Source organism: Scleropages formosus, chromosome 16 (assembly GCF_900964775.1).
Source record: "Scleropages formosus chromosome 16, fSclFor1.1, whole genome shotgun sequence".
Classification (NCBI taxonomy): domain Eukaryota; kingdom Metazoa; phylum Chordata; class Actinopteri; order Osteoglossiformes; family Osteoglossidae; genus Scleropages; species Scleropages formosus.
In genome coordinates, this window is record NC_041821.1 from 18,668,651 (window position 1) to 18,696,360 (window position 27,710).

At 43.7% G+C, this 27,710-nt stretch overlaps 2 protein-coding genes across 3 annotated transcripts in view; one reads left to right on the plus strand and one right to left on the minus strand.

Annotated features, from left to right (window-relative positions):
- strn (striatin, calmodulin binding protein) overlaps nucleotides 1-3,389 on the plus strand; it is an 84,533-nt gene extending 81,144 nt beyond the window's left edge. For both annotated transcript variants that reach the window (XM_029259117.1, XM_029259118.1), the window contains 2 exons: nucleotides 84-170; nucleotides 792-3,389. In XM_029259117.1, the coding sequence (XP_029114950.1) occupies nucleotides 84-170; nucleotides 792-961 (257 nt within the window). In that variant the 3' untranslated portion in view covers nucleotides 962-3,389. The remainder of the gene's footprint in view (nucleotides 1-83; nucleotides 171-791) is intronic.
- Nucleotides 3,390-5,278: 1,889 nt separating this feature from the next.
- LOC108933604 (vitrin-like) lies at nucleotides 5,279-22,632 on the minus strand. Its single transcript, XM_029259302.1, has 13 exons — nucleotides 22,599-22,632; nucleotides 21,376-21,441; nucleotides 20,835-20,991; nucleotides 19,966-20,099; nucleotides 18,102-18,179; nucleotides 17,418-17,558; nucleotides 12,132-12,194; nucleotides 10,856-10,921; nucleotides 10,428-10,575; nucleotides 9,457-9,564; nucleotides 8,500-8,722; nucleotides 7,145-7,658; nucleotides 5,279-6,330 (listed from the first exon to the last, which is right to left on the minus strand). The coding sequence occupies exons 1-13, from the start codon at nucleotides 22,630-22,632 to the stop codon at nucleotides 6,152-6,154; spliced, it is 1,911 nt and encodes a 636-aa protein (XP_029115135.1). The 3' UTR covers nucleotides 5,279-6,151.
- Nucleotides 22,633-27,710: the final 5,078 nt, after the last annotated feature.

Consider the following 27,710-nt stretch of genomic DNA (forward strand, 5'->3'; position numbering starts at 1 on the left):
AGCTCTGACCACCCCACTCCGCCCCATCATCATGCCTTCGTGCTCCATCTTCCTCTGCTGAGTTTACTTGCTGTTTTCTGCAGGGAAACTGATCCACTCCATGGTTGCCCACTTGGATGCGGTCACTAGTTTAGCTGTGGACCCCAATGGACTTTACCTGATGTCTGGTAGTAAGTATTGACACTGAGAACAAGTAGTGTGAGAGCAAAGGTCCCAGAGAGGGCTGGAGAGGTGTCAGTCATGAGCAAGGTTCTTACCCTGAACTGACACGGTAAAAACCGCCCACTTGTATAAATGGGTAAATCAGTGTAAGTAGCTTAGCACTGACAGCTGCTTTGAACAAAAGAATAATGTATGTGATTAAATATAAATTGTTGACCGAATGACAGTGCTTAAGTAATAACAATCAACATTATACTGGGATAAAATTTTTCGTGAGGCTTTGAGCGTGTGTCACTTTTTCCACGTGTCATAACAAGGACCTGGGATCGAGTGCTGTTACCCAGGGGCGTCAGACTCCACCCTGCCTATTTATTTTATTCTCTGTAAAATTACTAGCGGAAATGCACGGCATTCTTGACTTTGCACTGAAGGAGTTCGCTCAGAGTGCAGCGCTGGAATCCTTGAATAAACGAATAGCCGTTTCAGAAACCGTGTGAGGAGGGCTAGACTAAAACGCCAGTGGAATAATCGGATGAGTTACGGAGCAGAAGCCCGCTCTCCGCCAGGGGTTACGTCTCTCGGTAAAGCGGGCGAGTGTGCGTTGACATCTTTCCTGCGTTAACTCGCAGGTCACGACTGCTCCATACGCCTGTGGAACCTGGAGAGCAAGACCTGCATACAGGAGTTCACAGCCCACCGCAAGAAGTTCGACGAGTCCATCCACGACGTGGCGTTCCACCCGACCAAGTGCTACATCGCCAGCGCTGGCGCCGATGCCCTAGCCAAGGTCTTTGTATGACGCCTGGACCGGCCTCCTCCCCGACCGCAGCCCCGCTGCCACGGACCACTGGCGATGGAGGTGCGGCGTGGTTTAGGGTCGGTGCCCTTCCTCCCCCCGCTAATCAAATGTTCCCCTACCGTTGGGCGTTCCGTTGGCCCCGGAAACTCTGCTCGAGGGGCCTGAGACTAGTCTTGGTTCCGGACTGAAGCACGAGGGCCGCGTTAGATTCGAGGGCCCCAAAGGCTCCTCCGCAGCTGGGGCCCTCCGGTCTCCACTCCTTTCCCCTCCTGCACCATCCAGGCAGGCCTGGGTGCAACAGCCACCACGTCAGTCGAGCCAACAGACCTACCAGGTATCCAGTCCACGGAGCCACAGTGGGCTTCTGCTTCTTTCCATTCTTAAGCGTGTGTTTCCACGTGTGAGGTGGTGGAGGAACGCAGGTTTGGCATCTCCAGCGAGATAAGTAAAGCTCCAGTGAGCTCCCGGCACTTTCCCCACGTCCAGGACGGTCGCCTTCTGGGCGTACAAGGGTGCGCTCAGAATCGCGTGGTAAACATGGAACGGATGACCCGTCTTTCCAAGAGCCGTGACGGGAGCCCGAGGGGGCACCGCTCTCTCGCACCCTGCTCACCGGACCGAGTCCGCCCGCCCGCCTTTGCGTTCCATTTTACACATTTATCGAAAAGGTGCCTTTTGCTTCGAGGAGAACAAGTCTTGAAAACAGTTTTATTTTACCAAGCATTATCTTTGGGAGGGAAATGGGCCGAATTTACCGCAGTATCTGTTTTTAGATTAAATACTCGGTGTAAAATTCAAGTAATGCGATACACATGAAAAGTATATTCCATCATAATTACTGAGATAATGTCAATTTTCTTTTCCTTTTTTGGGGGGGGGGTAGTCTAAGAAGACAGTTCACTGTGCGTGAGGCTGGATATATATATATATATAGCAGGTTTTCGAGCACCCAGGTCAACCTGCTGGTCGTGGGTTCTAGCTGAAGCGGGACGTCATCCAGCCTACAGCGTTAAGATGCTTCAAGACGGTCTCGTACCCTCACAGTAACCCTCCGTATGCGGGACGCAGTGGGACTGAGCTCCGGTTTCACACTCGAGGTACTTTTTTTACACGTGATTAAAACATCTAGTTAAGCTCACATACACACGTACTTTTTTGCGCAGGTTTCTCTTTGGCCGTAGCTTCTCACAGACGGCGCATTTTATTTTTGTAAGAAAGTTTAATTTAACATACAGAAGGCGAACGTGGCTCGTTTGTTCTGGTCTCAGGACCTCCCCTTACCTCTTCCCTTCACAAAAAAAAAACCTTGCAACGAATGAGCTCTTTTTCAATATTCACGTGTGAAGCCTTCATTTGTTCTGTCTGGTCTATTATGCACCTGCTGTGTTTAAGTTGAAAATAATAATAGGAAGTATATTAGCTTACAGTTAATATTTAATACGACACTACGCAGATGTCTCAGTTTGCCAATGAAATAAGTGCAGTATACAACCCTGACGATATTTCCCGATGGTTTTGTGTCGTATAGATTTTAATATATTCGGACTAGCGGACTTTGCGAACTGCCATCTTAGGATACATCGCCAGCACAGTGGTGTTTTAATGAAACGGAAACGGAAACGATGCGAAACGAGGAGAACCGCGCGGCTACGTGGCGTCTGACGGAACAGATCCCTTCCCGGGGACCACGTTGCGAGTATCGTTCGAATGCGGTTGGGAACTCCTCTGGAAATGCAAGTTGTGGTGATCATCTCCCTCTCCTCTCAGACAAACTGCATTTGAAAAAGTTTGCAGTGATAACGTGTGATTTTGTGATTTTCTTTTTTGTTTTTTTTTTGCCCTCTTGCTTCTGTGATGTATTTATTTTTGCGTTTTTTTTTTTTTTTTTTTTTTTTTTGTACCAATTTGAACCAAAATGATCGACTCGGCTTGTTGCACGCGCGCTATGAGTATGACACACACCTCCGTTAATGCCTGCTTCGGGGTGGCTTCGTCGCCGAGAGACCCTCTAGAGGGATCCGCGCCGACCGCTCGACCCCGCTGCGGAAAAGAACTCGTCGTAGAACCGCGACTCACGCGGATCCACACACCTAGGCCGCGAAAACTTGCTTAGTTAACAACCATCGTAAGGTAGAAATTAGAAATTTGTACATAAAACCTGGGCACAAGGACAGAATTTTATTTTTTATTGTTCTGGCATTGAAATAGGGAAATGGGTGCAGACGTTTAAGCAAGTACAGGTTGATTTATTTTGAACAATATATATTTTTCTGTGATTACTTGAAAACATAAGTGAATCTTTGGGATGCTAGTTGTGTTGGTGTTGGTTGTAACTGGTAAGTGTATGGTTGAGTTGTTTGTTCTTCCAATGAGTTACACACCTACAAAAGAAGAGAAAAATTAAAAAACAAACAAACAAAAAAAAAAAGGTAGAGTGAAAACGAGGAGTGTTTTTATTCACAGGTCATTTTGGTCTGTACAGTTTGCGGTTCACAACAAATGACAGGAATTTTGCTGTTTACCAAATGTCGTGGTCTCTAATCAAGATGTCTTTAAGTTCCTATCTCCAGGGATAGTGGGTGAACCATTGGGTTAAATGTATCTGTTTGCATAGTACAAAAAATATTTTCAAAGGTGTTTTGGTGCATCAGTTATTAATTTTAGAAATTAAAGATGAAAAAAAACCTGAAAAAATATATAGTTTTAAAAGTATTAAAGATCTATTTATAAATATACTATATATATATGGAAACACATTAAAGTGACGTGAAATGGAATCCGTTTGGTGTGCTTCTCGTGGTTATCTTGTAGTCTCGTACACCACCGTGCGATGAGCTCCGAGGGGAGCGTCGAGTGTCCTCTCGTGGCTGGCGGAGGAGAGGACCGACCGAGCGCGGCGGTCTGCGGCTCCTCGCCGTAGTGACACACACCTGAGACGTTGAGCTTCTCGCTGGTTGAACCCTCCTAGTCTTGGCTCATCTGCGTACGATGACCACTGACACACTCCGCATTCATTGTTCTTCAGTAACGTCTTAACTGACATCAACAGACTAGAAGTTTTGGAGCACGGATAGTCCCTCCCGCCCCCAGAACTCAGCATTTGAACTTAATTGAAAGAGACTTAGAGTGGGGGGGGGAAAAGGAGGAAAAGTTCACAGGTACTTTAAAGTCACCGTACCTGCAGATTACAGTGCATCCCCAAGTTTCATGTGTTACTGGAGTAGAAAAATCGAGCGCAATGTTTGAGTACTTTTGTCACGATGCCCCTGCCACCAAACATCCATGGTCTCACTCGCCGCTGGACACGCGTCACAGTCCGAGGTTGAGCCTTTAGCAGGAGAGTTGGTCTTTAACAGCCCGTTCGTCACGTATCACCTCCACTCCCCCATGAACACGCCAGACAGATGTTGCCAGGTGGTCCTGAGGATGGCGGCTGGGTGGGGATGAAGGGGGCCCTTTGACGGCCTTCGTTCGTCGTGCCGTACGGTGCTCCCAACGAGTGCAGTTGGTGATGGCAAACAGAAGCTAGCGGTTGGGGGCACGGCTTCCCCCCGGAACCGAAACGGGACGAGCGGCCCGGTTAACTTAATCCAACGTTCCGAGCGACGGGACGTCTCGCAAAGCAGGCCACCCGCTTCAGGACAAGTTAGCATCGGACCGACGATCCTAAGCAATGGCGCTGCCCACGCGTACAGCTGTTGAGCACAGCACACGGAAATAAAATGGGCCGAGTTCTGGGACTTGCCAAGTCAGCCTGTAAAGTAGCGTCATTGCTGTTTCAAAGTACAACTGTATAGAGAATTCTGAAAGATTATGTGTATTTGATAAATATGCTGATTTTCTTGTACAGACCTTATAATAGATTATTATTCTTTTTCCATGTTGTATTCTCCTGTTGCCCAACGGGAGGGTGAAAGATTTATCAATAATAATAAAAGAATGTTGTATTTCACATTGATGTGTTAAACTTATTCTACCCGTGGCATTTTAATGCTTTTTTCTTCCAGAAGCATCAAAGTACCAGCTTGCTTTTCACGTCTAACAAAATCTTTTTCTTATGATAAAGACAATAACGGAATTAATTGTGTGTGTCAAAGGATTATTATGCATTATAAGACGACCTGGACTTGGTGAGTGACAAACCAAATGACAGTTAAAACCCTCAAATGCACCATCTGTCATATCAATGTATCTCTCTTGTTAAGGTTTATGCAAATTGGGAGAAGACATGGGCTGTTCAAATTATATTGCTAACTCTTGATTTTCATATATAAGGACAGTAATCAGGTAAAATAATATGTTGATAAAGGGGTGCACAGACCCTCTTGACTCTGCAGAATTGGCCTTTTCTTCTTCTTCTTCTTCTCTGTCTCTCAGAAACTTACAAGATCCAGTCCAAAGGCGACTCCTGCAGTGCTTTTCATATTGCTGCTACATAAATCCTGTCGTGATTTATATGTATCTGCTTTGTCAGAAAATAATGACGTGACCTCTTAGTACGTAAAACACAATTCTGTTCGTTCGAAGCGGGCAAGAAATTAATATTTGTTACATTTATGTAATTATTGCAGCCTGTCGAGATATTTGCCATTGGAGTGTTTTAACATAGAGCAAGTTACCCCTCTATACCCCCCACGGTGGCTCAGTAGGTGCACAGACTTCAGTGCAGATGTCATAGTTCGATATCTTAAGGCCCCTTTGTCTTTCTGAAGTCTATTTTAACCCTTCAAAACTTCTTCCCGTGTTTGGTGTTCTCATCTAAAAGTGGTTGGCCCTTTACAGTTGTTGATAAACCAATTATAAAGACATCAGACATCAACCAGTGCGTTGCATATTTGAACCAACTTCATTCTAGTCATTATCACAAGTTCTACAGTCTCTAGACTTCATGTATGAAATGGTACTACTTCCACATGTGTGTGAGAGAGTGTGTGAACTCCTGACTCTCGCATTTGATACTCTTGGCTCTTTATTATAGTCTCACCCATTCATTTCCTGAAGCCAGGCAGCTCTGACTAGACACATGACAGGTGTACAAGATGTGAATAAAACAGGTAAAATTCACTTAAAACTGTCTATCATTGATGGTGTGCTCAGATAGCTGGAATGAGGATGTCATGAAGCCTTATGGTAATCAGATGAAAGAAACGATATTTATAATAGATCAAATTTGACAAAGCCTCATGCGCTTCAGTTCTGTGGCTGGGAGTTGAACTCCCGGCAGATTCTGCTGAAAATTTTGGGCGCGAGTTTGTAGAGCTCGTCAAAGTCACCCACGAAGGAGGAGTGCTCCTCGATGGGGTCGGATGCAATGTCCTCCAGCTCTTCGTGGACCGCCCATGCGATTCCAATGGAATAGACGATCACACCTGGGCACATGGAGCGACAGACAGATGCCTGTTCAGTCTGCACACGCCTGTCATCACACTGGTTAGAGGACTCCTTGATGGGAAGCAGCTTGCACACTTACCTGTTACCCATTTTCACAAATTGCTGCCACTGCTGTTGGATCTAAAGGTCCTGGGGTGAAACCCCACCTCCTGCTTTTTTACCCTTGATCAAGGTGCTTAACCTGAACTGCTCCACTAAAAACTGCCCTAATGTATTATTTGGGTAGATTGTAACAAGCTTCTATTAAATTATTAAATGTCAAAAAAAATCTTACGCAATTCAGGCACAGTACTGCCACTGCCCATGGTCAAAAGTCCACAGGGTCACAATTACAGAATTCGTGCTTTAATTACTTTTTGAAATGGAAAATATGTCAATAATTCTGCAGCTATTATGACATGATGCAGGGGTAGGTGACACTGATGGTGGGGATCTGAAATGTACCTGTTTTTTTTTTTGGTCATCACTGATGCTTTCAGTAATTAATTCCTGGAAGCATTCCAGGAAGAAATCCATGAAATTGATTTTAATAAAAAAAAAAAAAAACTATTTATTAAACTGGGAGTTATCTACACCAACAACTTCAGTAAGACCAGCTAATCAGACACATTATGTTGTCAGTGGTGAATCTTATCTGGTGAACCCTGTCTTTGCCATGTTCAACTGTTTGGTTGAACTACTGTGTTTGTCCATATTTATAGCACAGAAAAACAGGTGTCTCCTGAAAAGGAAACCTAATGATGTAAAGATGGTTTTTCTTTTCAATAACACCCCTGCACCCCGCTTTCTGACCTGCACGGTGGACGGCCAGCGCCGGAGCCCTGACGTCATCGTAGGAGCGTCCGTCGGTGATGACGATCATGATTTTGCGCTTGTTTGGCTTGGACTTGCCGAAGAGCTTGTTGGCAGCAAAGGCAACGGCAGCCCCAGTGCTTGTGCCGCCGCTCCAGTATCGGATGCCCTCGATGGCGGCGAGAACCTCGGCCTTGCTGCCGTGCTTCTCGAAGTCGAACTCCAGCTGCTGTTCGTAGGTGTACTGTACGGCGGCGACGCGTGTCTCCGTCTCCGAAATGTCGAACCGCCGCGTGATGTTGGCCACAAACTGCAGCACGATGCGGAAGTTGCCCGTTCCCACACTGCTGGAGCCATCGACGACAAAGGCGATGTCGTGGGCGTTCAAGCACGTCTTGCTGCATGCCAGGCGTTCCGTGTCGCACAGGCGCCTCGCCAGTGGCCGTGCGGCGCTCCGCAGCTCGAACCAACGGGACACCGGCAGGGAGAAGAAGCCATTCGTGCGGCACACCGCCTTGCCTCACAAAATGGGACATTGGAGCGATGCGTTAACAAACCAAGAGACAGCCTTTCCAGTGATGACGCTGTAAATGACTGCAGCAGGACGTCCACATGGACAAACGTAGGACACACATTAAATTCCAGGGCACCAGTAACAACATTAATTTCCCAGTGTATTTCCAGTCTGTTTAGATCAGTAGGTCCCACTTCATATCCCAGTCCGTTCACAGACAGACAGTCTCAGTATTAAAATATTTGTACTGTCTGATCAACATGCAAATATTTACACTTTCTTATTGAGTGGACACTTCAAGTGAAGTGACACAGTGTTTAGCACTTACTATGAATTACTGCAGGTGATGTAGTGGTTAGTGTTGCAGCCTTTGGACTCTGGGGCTCAATTTCCACCTCCTGTTGCAGTACCCGTGAGTACAGTGTTTACCCTAAATTATCCCAGTTAAAAAAAAAAAAAAAAAAAAAAAAATCCAGGTGTGTAAATGGGTAAATAAATGTATGTAGCTTAACATTGTAAGTCACTTTGGAGAAGAGTATCAGCTTAAAGAACAGGTCCACTATGTTTTACCCATTTTTACAGCTGGATAATTTTTTTTTCTTAATTTAACTGAGGAAATTCACGGTAAGTATCTTGATCAAAGGAGCTACACTGAGACTTGGAATTTGAACCTGAGTCCTTTGACTGCAAGTCATCAGCTCTACCCACTACCCTGCCTATTGACCCTACATTTGTTTGTTGTAAGGATGAATATTACATGGCATTCTTAAAGACATCTTTGAAACATTTATTGCCAGATCTATACCTGGTCCAGCCCTGTTTTACTGAAGACCAACTCTACCTTGTCCACAAAGTTGCCCTCCAGCACGTTTTCCTGCTCCTGTTCATCAGGGCCCTCGACGGTAATAAAGAAGATGTTGATGCCTGACTCTCTGGCACGTCGCGATGCTTCCTCCACCTTGTCCGTGGGCCATCCGTCCACCAGCACCACCACCACATTGGGCGCCCCACCCCTGTTGCCATTGGCATTCGTGAAGTACCGACTGTTGACGTAAGACAGAGCCCTGCCTGGAAACCATGCGGGGCAAAACATTATGGTTCAAGCAGACGTGTAGGGAGATGCTTCCAGCAATTTACACCCGAGGGGAACACGGGCATCTACTAGAGGGCTTAGATCACTGTGCTCATTTTCTGTTGAAACTGACACTGTTTTTCCTGTGCAGAAGGGTTGATGTCAATTCATTTTGTAGTGTCACCTGTGCTGAACTCCTACTGTATTTATTCAAACTGCTGGAAGACAAAACTACACCTGTTACCACTGCTGTTATTACCCTGTCAGCCACTGAATCTGCACAACACTTTCGAACACTACCTTGATGGAGACACGTGGCAAAAATGTCAAATTAAGTCATTTCCATTTTTTTAAAAAAATCTTCAGCCATTTTTGTTACCTCAATCAGTGTTAGCAAAAGCTACGTTTATTGGATACTGCTATTTCCTGCGAAGGCACATTTTTCCTGACGATGGTACAAAAAAATAGAAATATTGGTTTTATCGAAATTTTTAGTTTTTTTTTTTTTAATTTGAGAAGTAAAAATTCCCACATGCACCGAATATTTTGTGCCAATATTTCAATCGTGAGTGACAAAGACAGCCAGCATTATTCGAATCTTTCTGAATCATTGAAATCTCGTTAAAACTACCTCGTAACAGACAATCCACTTTTGCTCCGATCTGCTGTGCGATTATTTGTTGAAATAAAGGAGGACGACTTCTCTGAGGTTCCATATTCCCCCACTTACCCACATTTGAGAGTCCCCCTTTCTGGGTGATCTTCTCTACGGCAGCCGCTACATCATTGGAGTTGGAGTACGCCTTCAGGCTAAACTCTGTCACCGGGTCGTCCCTATCCAGGACGATAGACAAGGTTGTTTTTAATGGTCATCCAATATCAGGCGTCACTGAGAACCTGGTTAACTGCCCAGAAACCTTTTTTTGTTCTTATTTCTTAAATAATCTATGCTGATTACACTGCAGTTACACATCCAGATAGAAAACTTGAACTGATGCCTAGGAGAAGGGGCCCCAATAAAAAATGCACTGTGGGGAGCGTGCATCACATCCCGCTCTCCCATTGCTCACTGGAGGACTGCCATCAACAGTACTGGACATGGTGCTGGGGATATTCCACAAACTGGACCCCATGCCTCCTGCAGGCTGAGGGGAAGGTGTGCTCCTCAGCTCCGTTGGCCATATTTGCTGCATTTCGTACAACCCGCTACCCACAGCTGGTGCCCACTACCTTTAGGGTGGATCAGTGCCAGTGGACAACAAGAGTAGAATTTAGCTAAACCAAAAAAAAATTGTCCACACTCTTCTTTCGACTATGACGGACAAAACAGGTTTTTGTCCAGGTGCTGAACTCTGGTACACGTAAGTAACACAACGTGGAATATGCGACCCTAGTTTCTGTGTGACTAGTCATGACACAAGGACACTTTGTCCAGAGAGTGCAATTATGAATTAAGGCGTTACTCTGAAAGAATGTTAAAAGAAATACTCAGGCAGCTTTGCAGTAAAGTGCTTTTCCTTTGACTGGCCACAGGCTCATGACAAATGTGGGTCCTGCAAAACATGTCATCCTTTCCGCTGTCTGAGCAGAACCGCCTTTTCTGAGAATGACACACCCCGGCTCGTGATGCCAGTCCAGCGCTCACAGATAGGTCACTGTGTATAACATGGACTGAAGGGACAAGATACTGTAATTACCCATATTGAACAACACCCATCAAGGGCCCAGCCACCCCAATATCGATGACCTGGGCCACCTCAGCCAAAAAGTCCTTCTGGATGTTGAAGCGTCGCCTCCCAATGCTCCAGCTGCCATCCATCAGGAAGGTGATGTCCACCATACAGTCTGGAGAAGCAAAACCTCAGCTCAATAGATGAACCACTTCATTAGATACTGTATACAATACCATCTTTGAGAGGGAGAGAAAAATGCAAAGGAAGTCCTGAAAAAAAAATATACTGAAGTATGCAAGACTAATCTTGACTTTGTTAGACTCATTTATTAGCATTCACATGAAGAAGTGCTGAGGCAGCAAGGGAGCAGCACATTAAGCAAAGTGAAGGCACAGCATCTGTAAAGTATGGGTTTGAACTGACTTCCAAAAGTAACATTGGTGTTAACATACTTGGGTTTCCTGAAAAAGCTTGAGCTGGAGCACCAGGATGGGAGTCTTGCTGTCTAACAGCAAAGCCTGGGAGAGGATTGGGTTCGAGAATGGAAAAATAGAAAAAACAGGAGTAAACCAAAGTAAGTACATGTGAGTAACACCTCTTGTCGTACAGGGACTGTGTTTGTGCTGAGTGACAGTGAAATTATGGTTCAGGGTGGGTGGGCTGTAAAATGACAAATTACAAGTTGCAATGTATTTTTTACTGCAGTGCCCAGGCTGTACTTGTTTCTCTCTTTTTTTTTTTTTTTTTCCCCTCACCTGGGGACTTTTTAATGCATCGCCACATGTCTGAACATATATTATGTGCATTCCCTCTATCAAAAGGTGGTATTTTTCTTTCCTTCGAAAGGGCCTAAAGAAAATTGCAGCTCTTAGAGACTGTATAAAGACCCTAGTTAAGAACTATCGCAAGTTAACATAAATCTGATTTTTCACAGTATAAAAGTGCTTCCTCTGTGATTTATGTAGACATTTAGTCTACAATTCAGATGACACAAAAATCTCAACACCAAAAGCGATAGTTCAAGAATTTCAATAATCAAAGACAAATTTCGCCATTGTAACCAGTTATTTATTCTTTGTAACATGGACTGACACCTTTTTCATTCCTTTACCAAAATGTTTAGCTCATACAAGCAAAAATCACATTTGAAGACATCGTTATCCATAGAGACATTTGCAGCACTGCATGCTGGCCTACCGGAATCCAAGGGGTTTGCTTCTGGTTTCCAGTTACCAACAGCTTTGACTAAAACACATTGGACAAGAAAGGATTTTGCATCACTACACCCCCTTCAAAGACAAACACTGCAGACAGTAATGTAAAAAAAAAAAAAAAAAAAATGAAAACATTACATATTTTCTGACTGTATGCCTTGTCCTAAAACCTTTCTGACATCTGAACGCCGGATATACAAAAAAGCAACACACGGATTTTTTTTTTTCATGGCTACATCAAATATTCTGGAATTTGAACTAGCAATGAGTTCATCACCTGCTACTGTGGTCAGTATGGCAATTTTTTTTTTTTTTGTTTTTTTTAATTGTCATACATTTAGTTTGAATTAAATTAAATATTGTGTAACCCTAACCTTCCCCAGCAAGTGGAAAAGTACAAAGGCATGAAACAAGCACAAGTCCCTCTTCCACTCCACACCATGCTCTGTAAATAAATAAATAAAAAAAAAAAAAAAAAAAAAAATTGAAACTTGAATCCCCCCCCGATACATACTTCCAGTGTAGCTCACATCAGGGATGAATCTGATGTGGTCATCAAGCTGCTCCATTTCAACACCTAAAAGTAAAAACGGTGCAGTCACAGCAGGACCTGTAAGATTTTGCAAATTTAAGAGATAAAATGAGAAAATTATTGCAGTTTATCTGAAGGAAATCTTCCAGATTTGGAGGGCATTACACTGCATCTGATGCCGTTTTTGAGCACCTAACCAAAGTGTTCACAAGGCAATATTTAAAAGCTCCTTTCATGTCAAAGCAAAAGTACTCCTATTTTAGACATATTTTAGGGAATATGCTGTATGACTGAAATATCTTTTCCTTTTGTCTTGCTATGTGATTTGAGCCATTTTTTCTTCTCTTTTTTGTTGTTGAAGATAATCCTGATATGGTACCCTGCGCGCTGTCGTTTTCCCGTAGACTAAAATTGCGAGATTATCACAAATAAGCAAAGTAGCTAAAAGTCACTCACCAATTCATCCAAAGATGTTAAGGCAGTGCTCACATTCAGAAAACACAGGCCTTGGGTTATGTGCTAGAGAAACACTGATTTTCACTGTCCCCTTCATATAACGCAGCACGGGAAGGTGCCTTTTCTAGGCAGACAACCATATAATAGTTAAACTGTGTCTCCTATTATTACAGAATATATCATAAGTTTGAGGCACATTCACAAAACTCATTACTCTTTTCCATTTGGATCAGAATATAAATAAAATGACACTGTTTGACAATGGGAAAGATGCTAAAAGTCCTGCACCACTTTCCATCTAAAAATGGCCAGCGGCTTAATTTCAGCACTTGGGACGTGGGAGGTTTAATGATGCTATGGAAGGCTGGGAGAAGCAAAGAGATGAAGAAAAGAGTTCTTTTCCTGCTGAGTTCCTGCCTTGTTGGTCACATGAAATGAGAAAGAAATCAGGGGCATGTACTCTGCTACTTGTAATTTAGCAAAGTTCTGAAGAAACTGTACTTTGCACAGTAGTTTTTGACATAATGTTCTAATAACTGTATATTTCAAAATAAAAATTATTTTTAGTCTGTCACCCTCTTTTTTTTTTGTATTTTAACATTCTCTACTTAAAATGGCTATCATTAAGATTTCCCCCTAGAGTGACAGCCACCTCTGTGTAGTTTGGTTTATGCTGACAGCCCATGACCTCAAATTTAATGTATATTTATACAGAAAAGAATGGTTATTCATCTGTGATTTAGCTGGATCCTTTACCCAATGAAACAGGGTATGTGTGTAGCTCAAAGGTTACACAGTACATCATTTGCATTTATTCATTTAGCTGACACTTTTTGCTAAAGCAACTTACAATGTTAAGGTTATAATTATTACAGTTACAAGCTTACTATTATGTATCCACTTATACATCTGGATAATAAGTTTTTACTGGAGCAATTTAGGGTAAGTACCTTGCTCAAGGGTACTACAGCTGGAGGTGGGGATCAAGCCTGCAACCTTTGGGTCCAAAGGCAGCGGCAGCTCTAACCGGAACGGTGGCATGGTGGCCCAACAAGTAGTGTTGCTGTTTCACAGTGCCTGGGTGGTGCGAGAGGACATGGGTTTGATCCCTGCTCACCTTGTGTGGAGTTTGCATGTTCTCTCTGTGTCTGTGTGGGTTTGCTCTAGGTGCTCTGGTTTCCTCCCACACTCCAAAGACATGCTGTTCAAGTTCCCCCATAGTGTATGAGTGACAGAGAGAGTGTGTTCCACTAATGTATGGATGAGTGACCCATTGTAAGTAGTGTGTCTAGCAGTGTAAGTCACCTTGGTGAATAAGGTGTGTGGGCTCATAACACCACATAGTGTTCATTGGAAGTGTCTTTGGAGAAAAGAGTCTGCTAAATAAATAAATGTAAATCAATAAGCAAAAACGAAAGCAAAAGCAGTCAAGAAATCTAAGAATGAATTGCCCTTGACTATGAAGGGCTGAATAGATCTTCATGTGTGGAGATATATCTTTCTGCACAAAGTTTCAACTTGTTGAAGCCATGGTGTTATCAATAACATCATATGGATGTCAAAGTTGGATGGTGAAAAAACAAGATATGAAGAAAAGAAGCACCTATGAATTATGCCCTTGGTAAAGAATACTGCATATACTGACAAACTAATTAATTTGTTGGTAAAAGGGAGGTGGCCAGTCTCTCCTTGTGACAGCTGTATGGGGGATAAATGACACTTTTCTCAGTGTTTATTGAAGAAACAGATGTATAAAAATTATACATACAACATTAAAAGCTTTGGTTTCATTGCTTTCATTGCTGTCTAGCAGGGATTATGTTTTCTTCACAAAACTTTTCATGTGTAATTCCCTTGAAGTTTACTTTTTATTTAAAATAGCAAGCAAAAACGTGAGTGTTCAGGTGGTGCTAAAAAAAAATTAGTGGATGACAATATATTAGAGACAAAACTGAAAAAAAAAGTACATAATACTGTATTACTGTATTATTTGTATATTGTGTGAAATTAGTGAAAAAACAAAAGAAAGTCCTTCCAAATAACATAGCATTCAGGCCTTATCGTTCATATAATAAGCATGAGAGGATTTGCGACTTACGATGAAGTTGGCGAGATGAGGTGAAAGTGCCGAAAGTGCCAAGGTCGTCTGAATGGAACCTCGTTGTAAACGGAGGAACACCTATAAATTGAGAGCACAGGTCCTCGGTAATTATTCAGCCGACAACACGTGTATGTTATGTGAGCTTCCACAAGAGCACCCACTTTCTCACTGGCTGAATTTGGCACGAATGACTTGCTGGCTTCTCTCTGGCACCAAGACCATGCCTCTCTTGAATCCTGTTAAACATGCAGGTCCATTTCTGTCTTTGTCATCAAACGGATAGTGACTTTATTGCTACCTTGTTTGGAAAATGTCACCCTTGAGTTTGGAGGAAATGGACTGAACCAGTTTGGGAACAACAGAATAGGAGCTTGGCAAGAAAAAAAAACATGAGGTGATTCACTAACATTTCATCTGTAGTTCTTCTAGTCCTGATGATGCAAGCCAACACAAGACATCAACAGTTCAATACAATTTCTTTGGCTAATAAATTCAATGCACTATGTACAGCAGTGGTTGGGACCTGGGGTGATGGGACTTAAAGGTATTGCTTGAAACCCAGCGTAGTTATGCTCTCAACAAAGCCTTTGTCCCACAACCTATAAACCACATCTCAATCTTTCTGCCTTAACACGCTTTCCTAACTCCATTCTGTCTCTTGAATGCCACCTAACCTTTGACCCACATCCACAGCAAAAGCTGTTTTCTGTGCTCATTTTAAATGGGTCAAGAACGTCCGAGTCCAACAAGGATGTCCCCGAACGCAGGATGGCCCCACTAGTGTCTCAGGAATACGTATAAATTAAATGTGCGCCACGAAAGAAGAAAAGAACATGTCGGTTTAATTTATTAAGCTACCGTGAAAATGCACGTGTAACTTTTATGTACCTTGCTGCACTCAAAGCTTGACACTCGGATATTTTCATACTGGTGAATAAGATGTTTTGCTTTCTGTGAAATGAATGTACAGCCTCGAATTTAGATTGTTAACCCACACAGATATTAAACATTTTTTGATACAAAGCACCAAGAGAGTCCTTTGACAAAAGGTCACAGAAAGCAAATAAAAAAAATCAAAATATCTGAAATGTTCTGACCAGAGTATGTGTTTGAGAATGTGCAGTGGCTTCTGAACACTATGGACAGAGCTTGTGCAGAATTTCTCTGGTCTGTATTCTCATAAGAAAGGCATAAAGTAAAGGTCAACACAAGGCTTATCTTGGCTTAGACTAGTCCTTTGCTGATTTTTTTAACCAGAAAAAAAAACAACCCCACTGAGGAAAAACTTTCATTCACTCTCATTTTTTTTTTTTTTAATATTTTTTATTAAAGTGCTCCAAGATATTAATTAGAATTTTTTTTCATTAAAAGTTAAAAAGTCCAGTTACTGCCTAATTAGGGGCAACTAAAAATAGGCATGAACATTGCAACCCGTGGTTCCCAAGTCTCAGACAAGCTTCAAAGATTATATCAACACCTGAAAAAAATAAAACAATATGAATGATACAACCTGTGATGGATTGGAAACTATTGCTTTAAACAGATAGGAGGGCACTAAGGACAACTTTTCATTTTTATTAATTTATACAGCTGAATATTTTCCAAATCCAATTTACCTTAATTTTGCTAAACATGCAAAAGCTTTGCTATTTCAACTGGCAACTCTTTGGCATCAAGTGATCAATGAGGATGTGCAAATATTCTCAAATATAAACTCTATATAACTTTAAAACACTGACAAAAGCACACCTCAAACACAGCACCATAAACACATGCTGTCTGAAACTGCTTGTCCCAGGCGGGGTCACGCCGTGTTAGGCTTCGGTTCGCCAACGCGAGGCGCAAGGCCAGATGGGGAGGGGACGCACCCAGGATGGGACACCAGTCCACCGCAAAGAACCCCAAGCAGGACTTGAACCCCAGACCCACCAGAGAGCAGGACCCGGCCAAACCCGCTGCACCACCATGCCCCCCATAAACACATAGATCAGGACAAATTCAGAATTAATACACCCTAGGGACCCTGTTCATAACCCTGCCATCCAGTAGCAGCCTCTGCATTTGTCGGCACCAGCGGCGGCTGCTGTTGAGACTTGGTAAAGAGGAAATGAAAGAACCACTGTGAAATAGTAGCCCTCAGAAATTCTCCACCAGACACATTCCACTTCTCCTTTCCATGTATCATCCATACACCAATACCTGCTGTGTCCAGAATTTTGGGATTACATTTACTCATTTAGCAGATACTTTTCTCCAAAGTGACTTATAGTGTTAAGGTTCTTACAACTATTTACCCATTTTTATTGGAGTAATTGTAGTAATGCTAAGATACTTAGTATTATTTACCCATTGATATAGCTAGGTAATATTGGAGCATTTTAAGGGTAAGTACCTTGCTCAAGGGTACAACAGCTGGAGGTAAGGCTTGAACCTGAGACCTTTAGGTCCAAAGGCAGCAGCTCCAACCACTATGTTACCAGGTGTCCCTAATTAAAAGAGGTAAATCACTTGGTATCCCACTGGGTTAGGTATCAATGTAATGATTCAAAGAACTAAACGGGGACAAAAAAAAAAAAAAAATGTACTGAGTTGGATATTGGGGTCATGCAAAGGGGAGAGGAGAAATCTCCATTGACAGCAATGCCTTTCGTAGGTGCACGTTACCCTGTTCACACTTATTCATGTACACTTTCCAAATGTACCCGCATTACCAGTTTGATGGCCCGCAACACGAGGCTTGCTGGCTGCGGTGATGTTCGGTTCACGTGGGGCTGCTGTGAGAATGGTCGATTTCAACCTTGTCCTACTTGGTGGTACAGTAGTGGCAGCGGAGTTCTTGGATTCCAGCCGAACTATAAAGATGAAGAAAAGAGTGATAAATCAGAAACTTTTACAGTCTTCATGGTATAGTGTGAAAGCCTAGGTCCCCATCTCGTGAACTTGTCAGGGAGAGATCTCCGGACATTGTTGCCTGGAAAAAAAAACTCCTGTTAAAGAGAAACAAGCTCCAGGCGGGACCATCAATTCCTAAATGACACTTCTGAAAGAATCGATATCTGTGGTCAGACCGATGAGATATTTGGTCGCTGTGACGTCGTGTTAAAGTTTTCAGCTTTGTCTTTCATCAACTTTTTCACTTGTCGAACTTTCTTTAGCCGATTTTTGCATCATGTGCCGTAAAAATTAGGTAAAAAAGTCAGTTCTTTTCTCATATTTTGTCAGTCTATTGATTAAAATCATCCTGGTAGCTACTTGTGAGACTTACCTGATGTGCCCTCATACTTTAAAAGTTACTCTAAGAACTGTATAAGTGGGGGTTCTGCCAACTGTTGCGTGTGTGTGCGTGCGTGCGCTGGTGGACAGTAATTCCATGACATGGAACAGGAATTAATCACCTGTTTTTTCTGAGGTAGCACGTACAGTTGTGTAGTTTAGACTGTGGGGATACATCACACTCTTTTTTGGCTTCCCTGCTGAGAAACAAATGCCAAAGACACACAATAAGTCTGTTGCACCACAGTTTACATTTTACAGACATAAGAAACCATACAATAAGACAATTGCCCATGCAAAAAAACTGTAAAATTATAAGCAACAAGTTTTAAAAAAAAAAAAAAATGGAAGAAATTTGTTAGATGATAATATTGATCAACTGCTGGTCGGTCAATACATCAAGCTGTCTGTCACCATTCTTTCCCATGGTATTCGTCCAGTTCAGGCCGGTTTCTAGAAGACACACTTTTGATGTAGGACTCTGTCAAGGTAGTGCCAAAAATGCAAATTCACCCTCGTATGAATGGGACATATGGACCATATACTGGTAGTGTAGTATGGGACATGTTGGTACTGCAGTGGTTAGAACTGCTACCGTTATACCTAAAGGTTGCAGGTTTGAATCCCACTTCCAACTATAGCACCTTTGAGTAATGTACCCTAAATTTTTTCATTAAAATTACCCTGCTGTGGGGGGGGGGTGCGGTGGCGCAGTGGGTTGGACCGGGTCCTGCTCTCCAGTGGGTCTGGGGTTCGAATTCCGCTTGGGGTGCCTTGCGGCAGACTGGCGTCCCGTCCTGGGTGTGTCCCCTCCCCCCTCCGGCCCTACGCCCTGCGTTGCCGGGTAGGCTCCGGTTCCCCGTGACCCCGTATGGGATAAGCTGTTCAAATAATGTGTGTGTGTGTGTGTGTGTGTACCCTGCTGTGTAAGTGGGTAAATAATTGTAGGTAGATTAACAGTGTAAGTTGCTTTGGAGAAAAGTGTTAGATAGATGTAAATATGACCCATGTATTTTTTTAGTATTATGGCAACATACAGTACTCAATGAAAGTACCTATTTCACAGATAGGAAACAACTCATCACTGACAACACACACACACACACACACACACACACACACACACACACACACACACACGGCCCCAAGTGGGGTGGCGGCAAACCGGAGCCTAACCCGCTAACACAGGACGTAGGGCTGGAGGGGGAGGGGACACACCCAGGATGGGACGCGAGTCCATTGTAGGGCACCCCAAGCAGAACTCGAACCCCAGACCCACCAGAGAGCAGGCGCAGGCCAAACCCGCTGTGCCACCATGCCCCCGACACCCCCCCACCGACAACATATCTCATTGGAATTAGTGAACACACACATTGTCTAGAATGTACTTAAATTCACTGGCACTGTTGAGTGGTGGCATCACTCTATCCCCATAGTGAAAATTAACAAGGAGGAAAATGTAGTAGTAATAGTAGTAATAGTAGTACTAGTAGTAGTAGTAGGTTTGGCTAGAGCCTGCTGTGTGGCGTGGCGGGGCCAGTGTTCGGGTCCTGCTTTGGGTGCCCTGTGATGGACTGGTGTCTCGTCCACGGTGTGTCCCCTCCCTCTTCAGCCTTGCGCCCTGTGTTACCCAGATAGGCTCCAACTCGCTGCGACCCCGCTCAGGACAAACAGTGGTGAGATTGGTTGGTTAATAGTAGTGAGAAATCGTTGGTATTAGTAAAATGAGGATTTTACACGTAGCCGAATGCAGATTGAACTTTCGTACGATAAATATTCTGCTATTGCAACTTCTTTCGGTGAGTTACTTGTTACCAAGTAAATATAGTACTTTTGTACACACGTTTCACATATGTTCTATATTGTTTTTGTCCCTTTGCATTCCTACATTTTACACCATGATCTTCAGGGCTCTCGTTGTGGGAGCTCAGACCCCCAACGCCAAATTTTCCCCCCGCACAGAGGCCGACTGAGACGGAAGCTGACCTGTAACAATGAAGGACTCCCTCCATCTCGGCAGAGACAGGGAGCGCACGCCATTGGAGAAGCTGCCGTTGTAAGAGTCCCGCCACGCCACTTTCCTCACAATCACACTCCCACCAGCATTGGTGATAATCCCACTGGAATAGAATGCCCAGGTCCCAATGGCAAAACTTTTTCAATCTGTGGACCAGTTCTCATGTACGTTTTAATGCTGCCTGCTTGCGTGTGGGCTCTCTCACCAACTGATTTAGCTGTCTTCATCGATACATTTAGTTCACTATTATGTATACTCTGTCTCGTTTCTGTTCATTCTTTAGCAGCTGGCATTTTAATCGGAGAAATCTGAGAAAGAAACATAACTACAGTTGTAAGAAAAAAAATTTGTAAACCCTGAATTATCAGGATTTCTCCATGAATGGCTCATAAAATATTACTTGATCTTTACATAACTCAAAATAATAAACAAAGGCAACATTATTTAACAAGAAACTTAAACAATATTTTATATTACATTACGGTGGAAAGGAGCAAACTAACTGCACTTCAGAATCACACGTCTTCATCCAAGTCTCTCTTTCTTCTAATGTAATGTACACATTGTATTTTCCATGAGATGAACATCGCTTTGGAGAAAAGGGTCTGCTAAATGAATAAATGTAAATGTACATTACCATATCTTGCCCATTAGACGGGTATGTATATGGCACTATACTTTCAAAAATAAGGGAGTAATTTTTTTTCTTAATACCCACTTAAAATATTGCAAATTAAAGAAGAAAATGTGAAAGGTTACATGTAAAAGAAAAGTAACCATGAGTGTTTTGCAAGTATGAAGTCACTTAAATGATGAGCATCAATAAGCCTGCCCTCACCCATGAATAGCTGCATTGCAGATGCTGGAAATGGAGGCAAAAATCCTGGATCCATACACTGGTTGCTTAGTCTCCAAGCAGTTTGCAGGACACCTGGCAATGAATTCCATGTGGTTGATCTTCCCAGCCCGGACATCGCACCCTATAGCTGGTATAGCTGGAAAGAGCAACAGAGGCACGGTTGGAAAGATAGATAAAAACTTTATGGATCCCAAAGCAAACTGCAAATTGACATGATGACATTATAAAGGAGATGCATAACCAGGAAACATGATACAGGTAGTCCCCAACTTACGATGGGGTTGCGTTCCGCAAAACCCATCGTAAGTCGAAAATGCATTTAATGCATCTAATACACACCTCTGCCCAGCATCACAAGAAGGTATTGCACTGCACATCGCTTGCCCGAGAAAAAAGTCAAAATTCGAAGTATGGTTTCTACTGAATGTCTATCGCCAGCTCATTTACGAAAAAATCGTAAGTCGAACCATTGTAAGTAGAGGAGCATCTGCAACCTTATTTTCATCTGCTGAATGCTTACCTTGTTTTGGCCTCAGGTTCTTCTGTTTGTCTGGTTTAGCCTTGCTACTGCATGTGAGGAGAGAAACTAAAGGGACAGTAGCAAAGAAGCCTTACACAATACAACAATGTTCGAGTTACATATTATTTTTGAAAATGCAAATATTTCTCCAATTATTTTTAAATGTATCTTCTCTGGCGCAGCGGGTTTTGCCGGGTCCTGCATTCTGGTGGGTCTGGGCCTCGAGTCCCGCTTGGACTGCCTTGTGATGGACTGGCGTCCCGTCTGGGATGTGTCCCCTCCGCCTCCCCAGCCTTGTGTCCTGTGTTGCCGGGTTAGTCTTCAATTTGCCGCGACCCCACTTGGGACAAGCGGTTTCAGACAGTGTGTGTGTGTGTGCGTGCGCATCTTCTTTGAGTGTCTGTTTTTAAAAAATATATGCTCGTTGGGGAACAAATGTCACCGATGTTTCCATATCCAGCCGTTAGTTAGCAGTAAAGTTCACTCAAAAAGAGTAGGAGGGTGAGGCTGGTTTAATTAATTGTCCATAGTATTTACACAATATCTGGTGTTCCTGAGTTTTGGTAATTAATAATAAGATGACTAACATTACCAATGTTTTTGGTATGAATTGATCAATAGCTACCACTGAACAGGAGTTTGTGGCCACCGTATATTTCTCATTATTTTAAATTACTTTTAATTTAGCTCAAAGTGAACAAAACAGTGATTTTACAGTGATTTTTTTGATATTTATTACAGCTATATCGAAGACTTCTGCAGAACACAGCCATTGAATAAATTCAAGTATACTGTAATTCAATTCAATTTATGTTTATAGAGCGCTCTTCTCACGCAGTGACACGGAATGCTTTAGCACGGGTATAAAGCAAGAAAAACAGATACAAACAAAGAAGACAGTGGACTAATGGCTACCATAATGAAGAATTTATTATAGAGCTAACAGCAATAATTATGTTAACATGACCGGACACTGCTAAACTTTTTTTCTGCCAATTGCTGCGTACTGATATACCCAGATAAATGCTTTAGCGCCTAACAAGTCACAGATTTCCACTAACACATCTGCTGTAAAATGGGTATCACATGTCTGCCTTAAGGAGCTACAAGGCTCAACAGGATAACTGGATTTTTGATTACGCATTGCTGGCGGCAATGGTGCTTCCCTTACTAAAATAAGATCAAGTTACCTGAGTTCAGAGTGTAAATTAAAGACAGCCTACCAGCACAAGCGGCAGTGATTATGGCTCGGAACATGCTGGGATTCTAGCCGGTCCAGAGGCCCTAGCTGACGCCCACAAGGCTTCACTGGCAGCACCTGCCGAGATCAGAGGAACACACATACATGTACAAATGAACATGCACTCAGAAAGGAATTTGTCTGTTGGGTGGTTACACTGGTCTTCACTGCAAATTTCAGTAGTGAAACACTCTGCACGTCCAGAGTGGAAAATTCCATTACCAGCGATCACCCAGTCGCTTAGAATACAGAATATTTTAGGGTGGCGGTGGGAGACCAACGGCAACCATGGCATCAGCAAATGATGTGTGATAAGATTTCCCTCCAGCATTAATTTCAACTTGAATTGTAGCCTCTAAAATCTGTCCATTTTTGAACGGAGCAGTATCACAAAAGTAGCATAATGCCTTTGGCATGATGGTATCTTACAGAAAAACTTTAATGAAATTAAAAAGTAATCTATCTACACACTGTGGGAATATTATTCCAATTAACACTAGGTCTAAAGTAAGACCTGTAACAGACATTGAGAGAACTGGCTTCTTTAGAGCTGCATGGGGTCATTCTATTAGAAGTGACAATACAGAGAATTAAAAAAAACGCCAGAGGTGATATGTATATATTTAGATAGATAGATAGATAGATAGATAGGATAGATAGATAGACATAGTTCAAGTTTATTGTCATGGGTACAAGTACCATGTAATTCTTCTTGAATGCTTCTCCACAGACTATGAACACAAACAACAGATAATACTGCACAAAACAATAACAATGAGTAACGCTAATAACAATAAATAATGGTGACAATAAGAATAAATAACTGTTCTGCCCGCAGATTTGTTTAGTTCATGTGATTAATTGCTTTGTTGAGCGGAACCTTTATTTCCGTAAGTTATACGCAATTTGTGCACATGCGCTATTTCCATGATGCGCTACTGTCGCGATAGGCATAGTGGAAGCGTCTTGAGTTCTGTGTGCTTTCCTACGCCCGTGGAAGCAATAACTGTAAGTTGTGAAGTTCTTGCAGACATTGGCTAAAATGTTTACGTGCTTTTAAGTTTGACCTTTGTAATGTAAACTCTGTTTATTCAGCCGTAACTCCACGTTACTGTCTTGTAAAACGCGTGTGTGAGTTCGCGCTGTGTCATGCTGTGAGTTCGTGCTGTGTCATGCTAAGTGTGCTATCGGCAAACGATTTAACTAGTTATTATAACGATTGTTGTAATTAGACTAAGTTTCCTTTACTGTTTCTGTTTATTATAGTTTCACTTGCATTTTCACATTTGGAGACAATAAAGGAGCAAGACGCTCATAATCCTGGCTCGTGAGAATCGAGTTTGGCTTGCTGTTAAACTGCGTTAACGTACTGGGTGTGCACAACACGCAGGGAGAACAGTACAGTGAAAAGTTATACCAGCGGTGGGTGCGAGGAAAAAATACAGGAACGCAAGCATGCAGCGTCCATCTTCACCCAACTCTTCAGTCCATGCAGCATCAAGAGCGAGCTCTAAGCGCTCATCTTCTTCCGAGTCATCTATCATGGAGGCTGCTGCCAAGGCTAGAGCCTCAGCTGAAGCAGCTCTTACCAAGGTGGCTTATGCTAAAAGACAGCTAGAAATAAAAAAGCAGAGAGCTAGGCTAGATCTAGAATTAGAAGCATTGGAGATTGAAAAGGAAGCGGAAGCTGCGCGAGTAAACGCTGAAATCTTAGAAGCAGCCGCAGCTATGGGAAATGATGACATGCAAAGTGTGAGGAGCGCTGTCTCGCCACAAGTGATTCAGCAGCGCACGGAAGAATATGTGCGGCACCGGTCACAGGTCAGTACTCAGACTCCTGCTTTATCGCATCACGATGAAATCCGGCACGCTGCGAACAATGATACTCAGCAAACAACATCTGTAGCTGCAGAGGAGAAGCCTCCGCTCAATCTCTTCAGACCCTCAGCAGATCAGCACGCATGTGCAACTGAACGCATACTTACTTCACGACCATCGGATTACCCACGCAGAGAACATGGTCAGCATCCTTCTCATGCTAACACTTCAACCATGTTAGACTTTGCCAAGTTCCTAGCATGCAGAGAATTAGTGACCACTGGTCTCTCCAAATTCGATGACACGCCAGAGAACTTCAGAGCATGGCAGTCCTCATTCCTCAACGCGACACAGGGCTTGGGGCTCACATATAGTGAAGAGTTGGACCTTCTCGTGAAATGGCTGGGTAAAGAGTCATCTGAGCATGTGAGAAGGATCCGTGCCGTTTATGTTACTGACCCCAGAGCTGCCCTCCATTTGTCCTGGGAAAGACTTCGGGAATGCTATGCTACACCAGAAATAGTGGAAAATGCCCTATTTAAAAGATTGGATAGCTTCCCCCGTCTGTCGGCTAAGGACAACACAAAACTGAGAGAGCTCAGCGATCTTCTCATGGAGCTGCTCGCAGCTAAAAATGATGGCTATCTTCCTGGCCTGGCCTACCTCGATACTCCTCGTGGGATAAAGCCCATAGTGGAAAAGTTGCCTCCAGCCCTGCAAGACAAATGGCTCTTCACCGGCTCACTATACAAGGAACAGCACAGAGTAACTTTTCCTCCTTTTTCATTTTTTGTTGACTTTGTCTATAACCAGGCTAAGGCCAGAAATGACCCAAGTTTCACCTTGTCTGGCAGCGGTCAGTCTTATAACAAAGGTGAGAGAACTCAGTCAAAGCACAGCGGATTCAAGACTGCTATATCTGTGCAAAAGACAGACGTGTCTGCCACAGTTGATGCAGACTCCACAAGCACTACAGAGGCTGAGAGAGGAGACAATGATCTAGCTCGATACTGTCCTGTGCACAAGAAAACTCATCCTTTGGAAAAATGTAGGTTATTCAGAATGAAAACATTGCAGGAACGAAAAAGCATCCTAAAGGAACACAAACGCTGTTTTAAGTGCTGCTCTCCAAGGCACCAGGCCAAGGATTGTCAAGCGACTTTGAAATGCGGCGAGTGTGAGAGCGAAAGACACTGCTCTGCAATGCACCCTCTCACCTCCCAACCTCCTGCTTCACTGACCACTCTAGAACCAGACGCAGAAGCACGAGGCAGTCCTCCACTTGAGGTGACATCACGATGCACCAAGGTCTGCGGAAAGGGCAGCCTCATGCGGTCCTGCTCAAAGGTGTGCCTGGTGCGTGTCTTCCCCCGGGGTCAACCGGAGCACTCCATCAAAATGTATGTCATCATTGACGATCAGAGTAACCGCTCACTGGCCCGCTCTGAATTTTTCCACCTGTTCCGGGTTGAGAGCAACCTGTCACCATACCTGATGAAGACATGCGCAGGCACCACGGAGATGACTGGAAGAAAGGCGGTAGGCTTTCAAATTGAAGCAGTGAATGGAGGTGTGTGCATGGACCTTCCACCACTCATTGAGTGCAATGAGATAATGACCAATAGATCTGAGATTCCAACTCCAGAGGTCGCTCTCGCACACGCTCACCTAAGGCACATTGCTCCCCACATTCCCAAGCTAGATCCTGACGCGCAGATGATGATCCTGCTAGGGAGAGACATGATACGTGTGCACAAGGTGCGAGAGCAACTCAATGGACCACATAACGCACCCTTTGCTCAGCGTCTAGACTTAGGCTGGGTAATTGTAGGTGACGTGTGTATTGACAATGCTCATAAACCAACTCTGAGTGTCTTCAGAACCCACATCCTACAGAACGGACGCCCGTCTCTCCTCACTCCTTGTCATAACAGCATCAGGGTAAAGGAAAAACCGTGCTACGGCGGGGAGCGCAGGTATGGTCTCTCTACATCCACGTCAAAACCTATGCAACCTGAAGACAAGCTCGGGCTTATGGTCTTTCAGCGTACAGACAATGACAACAAATGTGCCATGTCCTTCGAGGATGAGATCTTTCTAAAGATTATGGAGAAAGAAGTCCATCAGGATGAAAAGAACAATTGGGTAGCTCCCTTACCGTTCAAGTCACCTCGTCCCCCACTCCCGAACAACAGAGAGCAAGCACTGTCCCGCCTTAGGTCTTTAAGACGCACTCTGAGCAAAACACGGAGATGAAGCAACAGTTTTCCTCCTTCATGGAAAAGCTCTTTGAGAACAAACATGCAGAGAAGGCACCGCCCATCCATGAGAAGCAAGAATGTTGGTACCTGCCCATTTTCGGGGTGTACCATCCGCAGAAGCCAGGGCAGATACGAGTCGTGTTTGACTCAAGCGCCCAACAACACGGTGTCTCCCTCAACTCAGTGCTGCTTACAGGCCCCGATCTGAACAATACTCTCCTGGGTGTGCTGTTACGGTTTAGGAAGGATCTCATCGCAGTCACTGCTGATATCCAACAGATGTTTTATGGATTCCTGGTAAAGCACGACCACAGAGACTACCTGAGATTCCTGTGGCATAAAGACAATGACCTATCCAAAGAGATAGAAGAATATCGCATGCGAGTGCATGTCTTTGGCAATAGCCCATCCCCGGCGGTTGCTATCTACGGTCTGCGGCGAGCTGCTCAGAAAGGAGAACCAAAGTATGGAGCTGACACAAGGCACTTTGTTGAAAGACACTTCTATGTGGACGATGGGCTCATATCCCTTCCTACAGAGTCTACAGCTATAGACCTACTGAAGCGTACTTGTGCATCACTTGCAGAGTCTAACCTGAAGCTGCACAAAATCGCATCAAACAGCATCACTGTGATGAAAGCCTTCAAGCCAGAAGAACTGGCCTCAGGCATCCAAGACCTGGGTCTAGATGATGAGACTCTGCCGGCCCAAAGGAGCCTAGGCCTATGCTGGGACATCAGCACAGATATGTTCACCTTTAAAGTAGCTGTCACTGACAAGCCTTACACCCGTCGTGGGGTGCTATCAGTCGTCAACAGCATCTTTGACCCCTTGGGTCTGGCAGCACCAGTGACGATCAGAGGCAGATTGCTGTTGCGGGAGCTGTCCAGTGGAGTTCAGGATTGGGATGCTCCTCTGCCAGATGAAAAGATGAGCAAATGGGAAGTATGGAAATCGTCACTCGAGGAGCTAAGCAGCCTCCACGTGCCTCGCTGCTATATACCCAAGTCACTCTC